Source organism: Ochotona curzoniae, unplaced genomic scaffold, assembly GCF_017591425.1.
Source record: "Ochotona curzoniae isolate NIBS_2020 unplaced genomic scaffold, NIBS_Ocur_1.0 contig_43, whole genome shotgun sequence".
Classification (NCBI taxonomy): Eukaryota; Metazoa; Chordata; class Mammalia; order Lagomorpha; family Ochotonidae; genus Ochotona; species Ochotona curzoniae.
The window spans coordinates 24,919,277-24,933,893 of NW_024466218.1; the positions used below are offsets into that span (position 1 = coordinate 24,919,277).

The 14,617-nt window shown below is 42.3% G+C and overlaps 1 protein-coding gene across 8 annotated transcripts in view; it reads right to left on the reverse strand.

Moving 5' to 3' along the window:
- Positions 1-14,617, reverse strand: part of TCF4 (transcription factor 4) — a 353,857-nt gene that overhangs the window by 58,342 nt on the left and 280,898 nt on the right. The window contains exon 1 of one of the 8 annotated variants that reach the window (XM_040985025.1): positions 10,274-10,342. The exons of the other annotated variants lie outside the window; for them this stretch is intronic. Within the exon in view, the coding sequence (XP_040840959.1) occupies positions 10,274-10,342 (69 nt within the window). Of the gene's footprint in view, positions 1-10,273; positions 10,343-14,617 lie in introns of those variants that run through there. 8 annotated transcript variants of the gene reach the window in all.

Sequence of the window (14,617 nt, forward strand, 5' to 3'; positions counted from 1 at the left end):
GAAAATCATACGTTCAAATGCAGAGACCAAAGTAAGGATGACAAAGTGGCAAGGCCAAGAATCTAGGCACTACCAAAAGAAAAAGACCCAAGGCCACAGCTCCCGGCACAGGGGGTTCACACGCGCACTTCTCTACATGCAATCTCAGACCTTGAAATTAACTGCACAAAATGAAAATTTAACAAAATGATTGTATTTATCATTGTAAAAGTTCCTATCTCCATAGCATTTGAGATCACAGTCTTATGTCCATTTTCTTATCTAATATTATTTAATAATAATTTTGAGATGGTTTCTCTATCATTCATCCTACCCCTGTTACACGTTAGGAAATCACAGCTGGTAGGGCTCCTGCTGCAGTTCCACCCATGTTTAAAAGGGCTACACCACAGGGCTTTTCACTCCCAGTCCAGCTCAGTAAATCTCACACTTGGTCAGCCTTCCAAATCCACAACAGTCTAAGGGATGCCGGGGTCAGGTGCGCTCACTGGAAATGGTATCTACAGTGCTGAGTAACAAATGGACTCAGAGCTGCATCTGAAGCGTCAGACTTAACTGTGGGTGCTTCAAACAGATGCCTTCATCCTCTGCTACCAGGAGACTCGTTACGAACAGTGAGTTTCCAATCTGGTGAAGTTCTGAACAGGATTCCATGCCATGGTACACTGTAAAATCATTACCCCATCTTCCCTTTCAATAAGGCAGGAAAAAAATACAAACTTTTTTTTCCCGTCAAAACATATGGCCATAAACTACTTTCAACTGAAAACAAAAGCATGAAATAATTACCAAATGTATGACTCCATGGGCACAGATTGAAATGAAGAAAAAAAAGTATGCAAATTGCCAACATCTCTGTCCAATCAACTGCCTATCTCTTACCTATTAAAATACCCAACTCTTCCCCTACCCCCAGGGCAAACTTTTAGGTAAAACCTACAGCAGGATTTCACTGATTTAACTGAGAGCACAGCTTCTAGCACAAGGTACAGAACAAAAACAACAACAAACTCCAGAAGGACAGGATTTTTATTAGCAGGTATCTGAGGGATTTAAAATGCAGAACTTACAATCAGAAACAGTATAAAAGCTAGTAGTATTCTGCACAAACTGTATGTGCAAAATAGTGTAAAGGAAATTGTCCCACTGTAATAAAGTGACTCCAAAAAACTTGAAGGAAGGGAGGGGTCAATTAGGAAGGGCAGCAGTGTTCCAGAAATAAGACCATAAAACAGGATAACTGATCAATAAAAATTAGTTCATGTCTCAAGATAAGACCTATATAAATTTCATTAATGTAAATTTTAATAAGCCTTCATTTGGTCCAATTTTTTTCTCAATGTTAAGGATACATAGTTTAAAGATTTGTTATTGCTTATAGCAAATACCTACTTAAAACAGGGAATGTATAAAAATATAAACAACAGTAATTGCTTTAACAATAAAACTATACCATGGATGCTCCTTTGATTCTTTTTGCAGAAAATGTTAACTATGATGACTAAATTACTTGATTCAGTTATCACTAAATTTTCAATACAGAAACAAATTTCAGATGATTGTTCAATATTAAGGTAAGGAAAGCCAGTTAAAATCCTTTGTGTTGATAAATTAACAAGAACATGTTTTTATAAGAACAGTTTTATATAAGAGACTTAGAAGTGATTTTTCTTCCTTTTATTCCTTTGAAATCATTTTCTAATGAGAATGTAAGAAATATACACAGAATTTTTTTTAAAAGTCAAAAGGTGCTTTCCTTTCTTTTCTTTTTTTTCTATTATTCACAAAATTAGAAAATAATGGGTCCTCTGGAATATCCAGGTAGATAAGACAGACAGAAATAGATGATTTGATCGGTAGCTAGTCAACATGACAAATGAGAGGTCCATATGTAAGTAGACAGCACACGTGCCTGTATGCATGAGCGTGTATATGCTGACATTATAGTCAACGACTTATAAAATGATCCTGTCAGGGGGACTGGAAACAACTGCTTCATGGGCGTTGTGTTTCTTGTTCAGATGATGAAAATGATCTGGAGTTAGACAGGTGTGCTCCCATTGTGAATGTACCAAAAGCCACTGCACTTTCTACTTCAAAACCATTAACTTTATATTACATGAATAACACCTCAACTTAAAAACCAAAGTAACACAGAGAAACAGGTCCCTAATTTACCTGTCCATAAAAAGGCCCTTGGAGAGGCTCCATCTGCAGGGGATGGGGTTCCTGGAGAGACACACAATGGCAGTAAGTCCCATTCCTTAACAGCCTCTGCATGGAAACTTCAGGAAAACAGTGTAACTATTTCCAGGAGAGGAGACTGCCTTTCCTCTGCAATGAAAACTGCTCCTGCACCAAACTCACCCCTCACTGCTTTGTTGGCAAACTCTTTAAGAAATTTCCACTAAAAAAATAAACCTATGATTGCTCTTAACTGCCAGAATATCTTACTGATCCCTAAAGGTGACTAAGGAGAAGACAGCATCTCTGCATCTCTCGTGCAGATTTATTTTGATTCATTTGAAAAGAAGAACTAGAGATAGAGAAGTGGGGGAGAGAGACATTCTATCTGCCAGTTCACTCCCCAGCTGGCTGCAGTGGTCAGAACTGGCTGGACCAGACCAGTACCAGGAGCCAGGAACTTCAGCAGGGTCCTCTGTAGACAGAGAGACCCAAGGAATTGGGTCATTCTCCACTGCTTTTCCAATCACATCAGCAGGGAACTGGATGAGAAGTGAGGCAGTGGGAATTAAACCAATACTCTCATGGGACGCCAAAGCTGTAGGTGACAGCTCAGCCCATTATAACACAGCACTCGTCCCTCCCCTCTCCCCCAGGACATCTGTCTAGACTTTGTTCAATCACTAATGAACTAGCCATAGGAAGGTCATTTAACCTCTCTTCAATCTTATGACATTCCCTTGGAAATGCTCTATCCTATCATTTGTCTCTGTAAGACAATGCAATGAGAAAACACCTTGATTAAGTATAGGATTCGAGATGTGTAATTTATACAGAATATCCAGCACCCTGATGATTCTGAACATATTTCTTGATGGTGATGAGTTTCAGTTTTCTTTAACTGAAAACATTCTGATGTGTGTGCAACCTACTCAGCTCATTTCTCTGCCAAGTCCCAAAAGCAATGTGCACTAGTGCTACATCATAGACAGAAATATGACCAAACACCTTCCGAGAGGGAAAAACGACTTCAGTTCCTACTGGCTATATTTCCGTTTTCAACTTTCCCAGTATTATAGAAGTTTGCATCTTTTTTGAATTATGAGTCTTAATCCCCATAAAATATTGCAGGTGAGCTTCAGAGCAACTCTAATGTTAATGCTTGGCCTGCAATGCTTGTCTAACAATTATCAAACATATAAGAAGCCAACCAAGTGAAAGAGATGCATTCTTTTCTTTGATTTCCAAAGCTGTTGTGACACATTCCTCAGTGCCGAAGGGTAGGCAGAAGCACACAAATTCCCACAACCCGTCCTTGCAGAAGTCACAGACTTCTAATTCATTATAGAAGTGGGCTCTGTGCTTCTCTCTTTCTAATCTGCTATGGATCTGTGTGTGTGTGCCTATTTCTTCCGGTGGGCTGTCCTGTGCATTTTGCCCCACGTGTGTTTTACTTCATGCTGTTGTCTTCTGTTTTATACTTATGATCTGTTTTCACAAACATACTACTATCCTGTGTGGTGGGGAGGGAGAGGGTGGCTCTTCTTGTCATCATTCTGTCTTTATGTCTGGTATGTAAGATGCTCAATGTTCATTTCCTGGAGATAATGGCAACACTGATGATGACAATGACGACAGAAAAATCATCTGGCAATGCCTCCTTTACCACTTTTCTACCTCCCTTTCACACCAACTACTTCAAAAAAAAAAAAAAAAAAACCGCTCCAGAACTCCTGGAAGCTGCAACCAAATGTCACATTTATCTCTCGGCAGCATCTGACACTGTTGGCTATTCCTTCTAGTTGAATGTGCTTTCCTTGGCACCTGGGACTGCTAAGTTCCCCAGGTCCTTCTATCCCTTCTGGACTTCAAAAATTCAATTACACTGGAGCACACCCATTTGAAGGGCTTCTCATTACATTCAAGCTCCTTAATGATACACACAAGGCATGTCTGATCTAGTTACTATTTATCTTACCAATCTCTCTCTGTCTCTCTGTCTCTGTGTGTGTGTGTGTGTGTGTGTGTCTGTCTGTCTGTCTCTCTCCTACTGTCCTCCTATACCACAAATTCCAGTCATCCTGAAATACATTCAGGTCATGGGATACATCATGCTTTCTCTTGCTTCCGTCTATTTCCTGTGAATTTTGCTGGCTTAATTCTACTTTCCTCAAGGCCAAGTGTGAGCTAAGTACCCTTCTTCCTAAGTCCACCTTTGGCAGTCTGTACTCACTGGTCAGGGTGTTAACAGCTTATATTTTAATTGTCTTTGACATGTCTTGTTCAGTTACATGCTATGACTTGGCTCATAGCATGGGTTTAATAAATAATAGCAAGATTAATTTACTATCTGGTCAAGCTTCTTGTCACCACCTGAGTAAAGGAGTTAGGAAAAAGTACATTAGAGTGTGTTGTAAAACACTCAAAATAACTCGGCCTAAAGCAGAGAAGATGGAATCTACTGCTTCTCTCAGACACCAGTGCTAGTCCAAGTGCACGTCAATGACTTGCCATCAGTGGAAGAAGCCTGAAGCTCTGGCTATTTTTGGTCCTTAAATTCCCTGCGTTTTGCTCCTGTACTTCAAGCCAGACACTGAGGAACAAGATATCAATGGGAGAGGCTCTGAAGGTTCTGAGGACTCTGCGATTGTTCCAGAATTTAGAAGCTCTAATGTTAGCTATCCTGAGTGCCACATGGGAAAAGGAAAAGCATTCACTGCCCAGAAGCTGCCCGAGGTCAGGAGTGAAGCGCAGAGAGCAGCTCCAAGGTCACAAGCTGAGCTTGGGGTGGATGGCTGTCTGCGTGCAGCTTTGGCTTCCAGTTAGTAAGCAGTATTGACTTCAAGGTCAGTTTTTTAATAACAATGCTTTTTGTCTGTCATTACCAGACACACCAAAGAAGGCCATATCAGGATGACTGTTCCTAAGGTGAAACGCTCTGAGCTCCTTGTAAAAATAGTCTGACGTGAACCAAGTGAGTGAGAAAATGCTAAGATTTGCATTTCCTTGAAATATGATGCTATTTTTATGCTTCTAATTGAAAAGAAATGTAAACTGCAAGTAATTAAGTGAGGGGGTGCACACCAAGGTGGCTCGTACTTAGGCACATGGTAAACTGATTTGCTGTGGAGCTGGCAGGCTAATATTAGGAATGGGTAAGTTGGGCCATGCTTTGTGTTTGTTCAACGTTTCATACTATTTTTCAAATGTCATGGACTCAGCAGAAACCCAAAACACATTTTCTCAGCACTTCTCTCTATTTTTCAACCCATATGTATTTCTAGAGACATTGAATTCATATGTTTCTGATTTATTTACATGCAAGTCATCAGAATGTTGTTTTGTACAAACTATTTGATGTCCAGGAAGCCTGTTGAGCCTTTCCTTTGAGGATTGCCCCCTGCATCCCCCACCTAGAACCAGGAAAGCTATGATTTGCAAACAGTTGAGAGAGAGAGCGAGAGAGAAAGAAACCCTTTACTATTTTTTTCCTCAAAGGTTCAGATTTTGTACAAAAGTGAGATCTCGTGCAGTCTAGCTTTAACCTGGGCACACTGTACTTTCTTGTTCCTCACTGACACTGCCCTTCTTGAAGTCAGTAATGTTTTCCTTGTGGACAGAGGAGTGTGCACTTGCTGTGAATGGGAAAATAAGAACAGATCCTCTGTGGAGGTGATGTGTCCTCTGCTATGATATAGCTGGGCTGTGGGCGGGGGTCTCAGCAGAAAACATTCCATGGTGCCAGTGCACAAGAGGACTGCCCAAAGAAGCACGTGCCTCCACTCGGTGCCGGATGCTGTAGAAATTCTTGCTTCTAATTTATAAAAAGTGAATGTCTAATTCCAGGTGCTCTGATAGACATTTCACAATTTTATAAATACTTCTTCCTTAAGTGAATAACTACAGACTAAAAAAAAAAAAAAAAACACACAAGGGGGAACTTGTAATCTTTTAGTTATCACTGGTGGTTACATAAATTTTTATCATTTTAAAAGAGATACAGAATGGAGTAATATTTCAGAAGATTCAATCCAATTTTAATAGCAATGGCTGGCTGTTCTTTTTCCTTTCTTTTTTTTTATTTCTCTTAAGAAAATGTGCATTGAAAAAGCTGCCTGCTCCATAAACTTTCGTAAATTTCAATCTGAAAACAAAATTAATTTTGGGAGAGAAGCTGATAGCCGATATTGAATGCTAACTCCTGCATCTCTAATGTGTCTCTATAAATACAAACTCCCATTTCCCACCAGGTCCTCTATGAGGGCAGGCAGCTGAAGAATGCTGGCTAATTTCATTGAGCATGGCAAAGATCTCCACCTGTGCCCTCCCTTACGGTTGAGACAGCTTTCTCTTCTCTAAAATCCTTTTCCATTTTCCCATTTCAAAACCAGAATAATGCTAGGGCTGAGAAGATCCAAAAAGTCTTCTCAAATCAAACCTCTCTCCAGCACAGCCACTGGCAAGTGACCCAACATGTTCCAGGACAGGCTCCCAACCCATACACCATGGTTTTTTTTTCCCTGCAATCAGCCACTGATACCTATATATTACAGGACTGCAAGATGTTAAGAAAAAGTACTAAATTGGGCTTCTGCACGTGTCACTCTTTAAAAGTAACTAAGAGTGGCACCAGCTGGAAGAAATAGGTGAAGCCTTAAGTTATCCAACGGAATCATGACTTCAAATTACATGAAATATCAGATGGTTGTATAGCCACTATTAAAACATGGGGATGCAGCAAATCAACCAATAGTTGTTCTGATTTTCAAAAATCCAAAGCCTTCTCAGAGGACAGTATTTATCCAACAACTGGAGGAATATGAAATAGTAATTTGAATCACACTCAAGACTGCTTTTTTAAGAAAAGACAATAATTTGACAAACCTACCTGTACATTGTAAAGAAGAAAAAAAAAGCCTTAGGCACATGTCTTACAAGACAGTAACTAACTACTGTGAAAATATGAGTCTGTCACACACGACATCTCCCTACAATTTAAGTCAACGAGGTTTCTGGTTGTGCCAGCTTTCTATAAAGATCAGCTTCAATATGGAACTAGACAGGAAGCACTGTGTCAAGTATGATTAGACTGCAACAGCTGACCTGCCTTCAGAATTAACACCTCATCTTGACTTTTCCTTTAATATTTTAGGGAGCCATGTTTTTTTGATGTTTTTTTTTTCTTTCCTTTTGAGAGGGGAGAGGTCCTATCAAGTTCATAGGTTTCCAATGTAAAAGAAAAGATGTGAATGGCAACATTTATTCACAAGACACCATACTATCAAACAATATTAATACCTAATTGTAATATTTTAGATGCGACAGCTGAAGTGAAAAGAAATCACCTTGGTGTCAGTGAAAACTTGCTACCCATCTCCAAAATATTTTGAAAACAGCTATAGGAAAACTATGCTTGGAAACAAAACAAAGCCAAAAAAAAAAAAAAATCCATGGTAGCATTAAATGTGTCTACAATGTTTTTTTCTCCTCTTTGCTTCTGTTCCCCCAAAAAAGACCTTCCCTTGCCATGCTCACACATGCAATCCTGCTGGGCTGAAGTAATGAGGAGACACTTCCTGGGCACCCCCTACTGCCTCTAACTTAGTAAGAGAGAAGGGCCTCCAGCACCTCCCGCTGGGGGGAAATGTTCAGAGGGATGCACCCTGGCATGTCCATCTTAGGGCCTGAGATCCACAGGAAGGCCAATCTTGAAGGACTCCTAGACACAGTCCTGCTCTCATGCAGCACCCATTCAGACGAATCCCAAGAGTTGTCTTAAATGCCACACACACACACACACACACACACACACTCACTCACTCACTCACTCTATGGCTGCTATTTTTCAGCGTCATTTCAATGCTTAACAACCTGAACTAATAGCCATTTAGAAACATGTCCTGAGTTTCTGCAGGCAATGCGCAATGCAGCCCTGCAGCCCCGCAGCCCCACAGCCCCACAGCCCCATTTGGTTTTGAGCTCTGGCACACTTCTGGTCATCTCGATGGACAGACCTGCTCTGGAATTTTAACAAAAGAGTAGACAGGGGGTTTGTTTGTTTGCTTGTTTGTTTGTTTTAATTGAAAATCCCTGATGTGGGCCACATGTTCCTGGTGGGGATTTGGAAGTACTGTACTGAGGAGGCAGGGGTGGGGAATGCGAAGTGGTAGGGAGCTGGGGAGGGGAAAACGGGGAAAGTGGGGAGGGGTTGGATGATGAAAAGACCAGTTCCACAAGCGAAGCACATTAGCAACCCAGAGTGGAAAGGGCCGGAAGGAAAACCCACCCACCTCACCCCTGCGTTCATTCTATCAACCTGCAATTGCTGCAATCAAAACCATATGTCGGTTCTTCCAGATCTTTCTCACAGGACAAACATGCAAAGGGCCTCAGGCCTGGCATTGCCATCAAATGGTAATTGATACCATATGAGCCACAAAACAGAGAAGCACATGCAAGCAGCAACCTCTCTAGCTGCACCCCCCACCTTCCAGCCCCTTCTCGGCCCCTTGAGAGGGATGAAATTGCAGGTCTTGCCGGGCTGCTAAGTGCACTGTGCACCATGAAAAACAAGTGTATGTGGCTCGAGTAACCACCTGTAAATCAGAGCGAAAGCAGCGCTCACCAGCCAAGCGCTTGTCCAGGAGAACAGGCAAAGGCAAAAGGTCACTCTGGGTTAATACAAGGTCATTGATCACGGGGGAAATGAGCACAGGTGTGAAGCAGATCACAGGCCTGGAGCAAGGAATGACCCCCTGGGCCCACAGCACATCCGGCCTGCGGAACAAAATCTCTTTCCAGCTCAGCCACATCTGTCTTGCTTTCTCTCTGCCAGTGAGATAGTGGGAAAGTGGAAACCAGTCCCCAATTATGAAATAATTAGAAGAAAAGTGACCCCAATCCTTGCTGCTCTCCTTCTCCCGCAGCTCTTTTTGCATCCCATTGTCCTTACAGGAAAAAAAAAATCATGCAAACCCACCGAGCTGGAGGTCCTGGCACATGCTGGGGGCATGTAACACAGTAGGTACAATCCGTCTCTTATTTCTACCGGCACTGACAGAGCTGCAAGTAGCACACGGCTCTCGCCTCGGCATGTATATATTTTCTTATTAACTCGATCGGCCAGAAATTTGCAGAGATTTGTTTGGATTTGGAAGTCACAACAGAATGTCAGTTTTACAAACCAAGGCTCATTCTGTGGTGAAATGTGCAGCTCTGGACCAAACCGTTCACCACACACACAGCTATTTGTTCCAATTCCTCTAGCAGCCGCTTCTGAACAAACAACTGACTTATTCTAAACACATGCAATGGGTCTAATTTTTCTTCCTTCTGCCTATCCCATTATATGTGATATTTTAGTCTTATAGATCTTATGAAGTTTAAATATTTTCCAGATGGGATGAGAGTAGGGAGTGCAGAACCTTGTAAACACTAGAGGTTATAAAAGGACCAACTGAATTCTTAGCACAGAGGAGGAGGGCGCTCTCATTCCTGCTCTCCAAGCGGGAGCCCAGGGAGCTCCAGCGACAGCTGCAGAAAGGGGGACAGACAGCAGCTCTCAGCTTCCTCCCCCAAACTCTCGAGCACAGGATGATTCATCCTCATTTTAGGATGTATCTATTTATGTTTCCTCTAAGTAAACCATTTCTCAAAAAAAGATGATTTAAAGTCAAACGACAATCCAATACATTTCAATGGTAAAACGAAAACCATGGCTGAAACCTAATGATACATTCAACCATCCCGCATGGGGAAAATTACCATCTCTTAACCCCGCCCATGTGCCCTGGCCCGTAGCACTGCTCTCTTCCTATGGCCTGAACAAGGTGGAATTCGTCAAGGACCTTTGGCCTCACAGCAAGCCAGGCACATTCATGACAGCCCGATGCAAGAGAAAAGAGAGTGGATAAAACATGCAGGGAAAGGATGAAGGGCAGTGAATTGAAAGGAAAGTTCTGGTGACTGGCAGGGGAAGAGACAAACAGGCAAAGCAGAGGATAACACAGACGCCAGAACAGCACAGTGCAGCGCAAGGACTGGCAAGTCAGCCAGGCTGGGGTAAGCCACTTAAAGACTCTGACCTTACCTCCACTTTCCCTTCGTGGTCCAGGCAATATAAGCCTGTATCTGAGCATCTGCATTGTTTAAATTTCATCCTGTGGTGTTGTTTGCTGATTGGTCAGACATGGCTGACAGCATCAGAAGTGCAATCTGACAGACAAGAAACAAGCAGGACCACAGCCCAGAATATATCAGGGGCGGGAGAGCAGCAACTTCATGCTGGAGCCATGCAACTCAGACAGGCAGATGTGTGCTGCAAGGCCTGGGGCCGGCCTCAGGGTGGGAGGGCCCAGGATAAGGCTAGGGGAGGGCATGGAGACAGGGAGGTGGGACAGGCCCAGCCACCCAAATGACCAAGCGCCAGGCAAACCCCAGATTCAGCAGCATCTGGTCCATGATTAGAAGCTTCCCTCTTGCCACTCCCAGCTCCTGTCACCTCCTGGGACCACAGGAGACTTTTCTCCCTAACCGCCGTTCACACAGAGTCAAAGCGGTGGTCTTTCCGGCATGGGACTAGGTAGTTGTCCTTTATATATTTATCTTTCAAAATGTCTGGCATTTTCCCTGGAATTCTTATGCTACTACAGACAAACCAGTTGATGAAAGCATCTCCTGCAAACTTGCACTGAGGGAAGGCAGGGTCTCCACTGCGCTGCAAGTCTTTAACTATTTGATAGTACAAAGGCAAAAATGTAAAGGGAAACTCAAACGTGCTGAGCGTGTTTGGAAAGGGCAGCTGCAAACGTGGCAGAAACGCTGAAAAGGGCAAGGAGAACAGAGATGGTGTAAGCATAGGTGCAGAGAGATCAGCTGCTGAGTTACCGCATCGGCCTGTTCTGACCTTACGGCCTATTTCCAGGCCACCAGGGACCACCTGAGACAGGAAAAGCAACAGTGGCTGGCCATGGAATTCCTTTGGCTCTCTTCATCCCCAGTCTTGTTCCCAGCACACATGGACACACACACACACTCTCTCACACACATGCACACAGTGACCTAGCCTACCGGTCAGGGGGGTCCAAATGATTATCTCCACAAAAGGACATTTTCACTCCTGGAAATCTCTATATGGAGTTTTTACCTCTAAATAAGGGCTAAACTTTAGGCTCTCTGTACAAACCCAAATCATTACTGCACAACTCCAGAGCAAAACCGGCAGAATTTAAGCATGTCAGAACACTGCCCAGTCCTCAGAAGAGAACATTACTTGTAGACTTCCTTGCTCCAAATTTTTGCTTTCTCAGCATTCTTGTTAGAAAAAACTTAGGGAAGATCTTGTGAACTCAAGAATTACAGTAGAAGAAGAAAAGATTTAAGGTGACATGAGGATAAGTGAGCAATAAATAAGAGATGGCTAAAGGGGACAGGAAACAGAGGATAAAGTAAGGCCCCGAGAGACCCGGTTATTAAAACTAAGCAGTCAGATGGTCAGAAGAAAAGGAATAAGATTCTGTGGCTGAGGGGAAGGTTAACACAACATGAAAATCAAGATTTAATAAAAACTAATCCTTGAAAAACATCATCACTGATCTAACATCAATTTGCAATGGTGAAATGACACAGTAGGATGAAATAAAAACCATCTGGTTTAAAATAAAACTAAAACTTGGACCATAATGTCCAACCCCAAAAGAAAGAGCACCTCATTTCCCTCCTTACGTGTGTCAACACTAAAGCTACACAGGACACACCACTGAGGCCTGCAGGCGCAAGGAAAGGCAAACAATATAAGGGAAACGTGTGGGGAATGAGAGCAGCAAGCATAAGGCAAACCAAAGCGTTGGTCTGAACACAGGGCACTGAGGGCAGGAGAAGCCCAGGGAGAAATAGGGACTCCGGGGACCTCTGTCAGAGAATGTGATGGGAGCGGGATGTGAGCAGGAACGCAGGGGTGCAAAGTGAAGGAAGTGGGAGGGGAGTGATATGAGCCAGATCAGGGAAGACACAGGCAAGAAGCAAAGAGAACTGGACACTCTGGAACATAAAGAAAGTGCCTCAGGATTTACAGAAGTATAAATACAATTTTGTTCATGGCATACTGCTTTAAAAGGCACTATCTGTTTAGAAGATGACATGAAAACATTTTCTGAAGCCTCTTTCTAACTTCTAGAGCGTGTATACAATTCATGAGATAACAAAAATATATATATATATATCCCATGCTACCCTGGATTTCCACACACACTTCCTTATTAAGGAATGAACTAGGGCGCTCAGCATATTACTGAGGCGCTCTTCAGGATCCACGACATTCAAGGTGCAGTGTCTCTTAATAAGCTATACTCATCCTGCACAACTCCAAAATGCTAGAATGACTAGAACTCGTCATTCAAGAAGACAGCTTTTCTGGAGCGGGTGCTGAACGCATGCGCAGCTTCCAACCTCCAGCCCTGGCTTCACTCAGGAGAGCACAAGGTTGGTTCCAGCGATCAAGCAATAATCGCATATTTGCTACAGAAGTCTACACTTTCGTCAAGCAGCAAAGGCAGTGGAGTGACAGCAGTTTCAGGTGCTGGGACACAATAAAAACAATGAAGAAAGAAAATGTTTGCTTTTTCTGTCAACTGAGATGTCACTACCCATTAATAAATCTATCTGCTAAATCTACTCTTATTCATGTGGGACATCACCAATTTAAAGTAAAATAAATTATCTTTAATTAAATGCAATTGTCGTCTTCCTCTCGCTATCATCCCCAATTATTACATTCTAATCAGCCCTTTCGGGAGAAGGCAAGAGACAGAGAGAGAGAGAGAGAGAGAGAGAGAGAGAGCGCTGAAAGGCACATTGACTATAAACAGTTCCTCTTTCTGGCAAAGGATTAAATTTTTAATTTTAATTATTGTGTTTAACTATTATCTTTGGAAATAAGTAATGAAAACTACACAAATTTTGTCATTTAATAGGGAGAAAACGAAACATGGTTGCTCCCCAAACTCCCCTCTGGGCTTTCTCTGAGAAGCTCAGAAGTCGGAGGCTACCATTACAGATAAAGGAATTTATCGCCTTACTCAAATGTAATAGCTTTTTTTTTCTTTTTCAAGTATAAAAGTGCATATTTTGATTAACATTTTAAAACACATACACTAGCTGAGTATCAGCTATGGTATTTTTAGGTCACCAAGCTTTCAGCCACTGAGATTTCAGATTAGCTGTATGGGGCAAGAACAGCACATACACTGGCTATGAAGACTAGTAACTAGCTCAAAGAAGGATACTTAGCCACTCATAATTAACCAGTAACTTCCTCTGCCTCACTTCTCAACCACCCTGCTCCATTTTTTCTTTCTAGCTTGTGTGTGTGGGGGGGGGGTGGAGAACTGCACTCCAATTCCACAAGACATGGCATCCCCGGTTAGCACACTGATGCAACCATGGCTTCCCAAAGTAAAAGATTAAGTCGACAGGTAAATGAAGCAGTGTCTCACCTCTACTCCAAAGCAGTGACAATGAATTTCATGGCGATCGGGCCATTGACCTAACGGTGCCCACTGCCCCGACACCCACGTGGGTTTGCGTCTTTCTGTCTTGCATTTCAGTGTCACTGTGGGTCTGGCGCAGGAGCATGAAGAGGTTCTGGAATCTTTGAGGTGATAACAAAATCAAGCACTGCAATTGAGGAATTATTAATCATTTATTCTCGACAGAAGACAAATTTATCTTCTGTCGAGAATAAACAGGTAGGGGTACTGAGTGTTTTTAACTACTTAGTGTTTCTTTCAAAAAGTGCGTGTTTTTTTCAGGGTGTAGTACTGTTTTCATTTAGCTTGCCTTTGAATTGCCGCCTACAGAAGTAAAAAAAGAAACCACAGCTATACAAGCCTGCTGACTTTCTTATAAAAGAACCAGTTTTAAACTTGTTTATACTACTGATTCCAAATGAATTCAAGATGGTGGCTAGTTAAAGAAAGAGAGCCCATGCCAGAGAGTTTGATCAAAGAACTTCAATTCAGCAATGTTCAGTTTTAATTGACCACTAATTAAGCTACATTAGTCCAAGAAAGGTCTGTATCACTTTGAGTAATAAAGAAAAGAATTAATTTAACCCTGTGTCAGTCAGCTTTAGGAAATGCATCTGAAAGCAACTTCTCAACCGACAGGCATGAAAGAGGCGCCCAGTGTTAAATGCCAGAAGTGGTCTACAGAATTCAGAGGCGACTAGAGACTCTGTTTCCAAGTGCATTTGTCACTCCACTAGTGATGTCACCTTGCAGGTATAATTATCTTCATTACTCCCTGGATTGCAAAGCGTTGCTTTAAAATTGGATTCAAAACATGGCATCACACCAGCCAGTTTTAACTTTCCTGTATTCTAGACAAAAATAGAGTGGATTTGCAAAATCATGAGAATTTTCAAAGGCTTGGATCT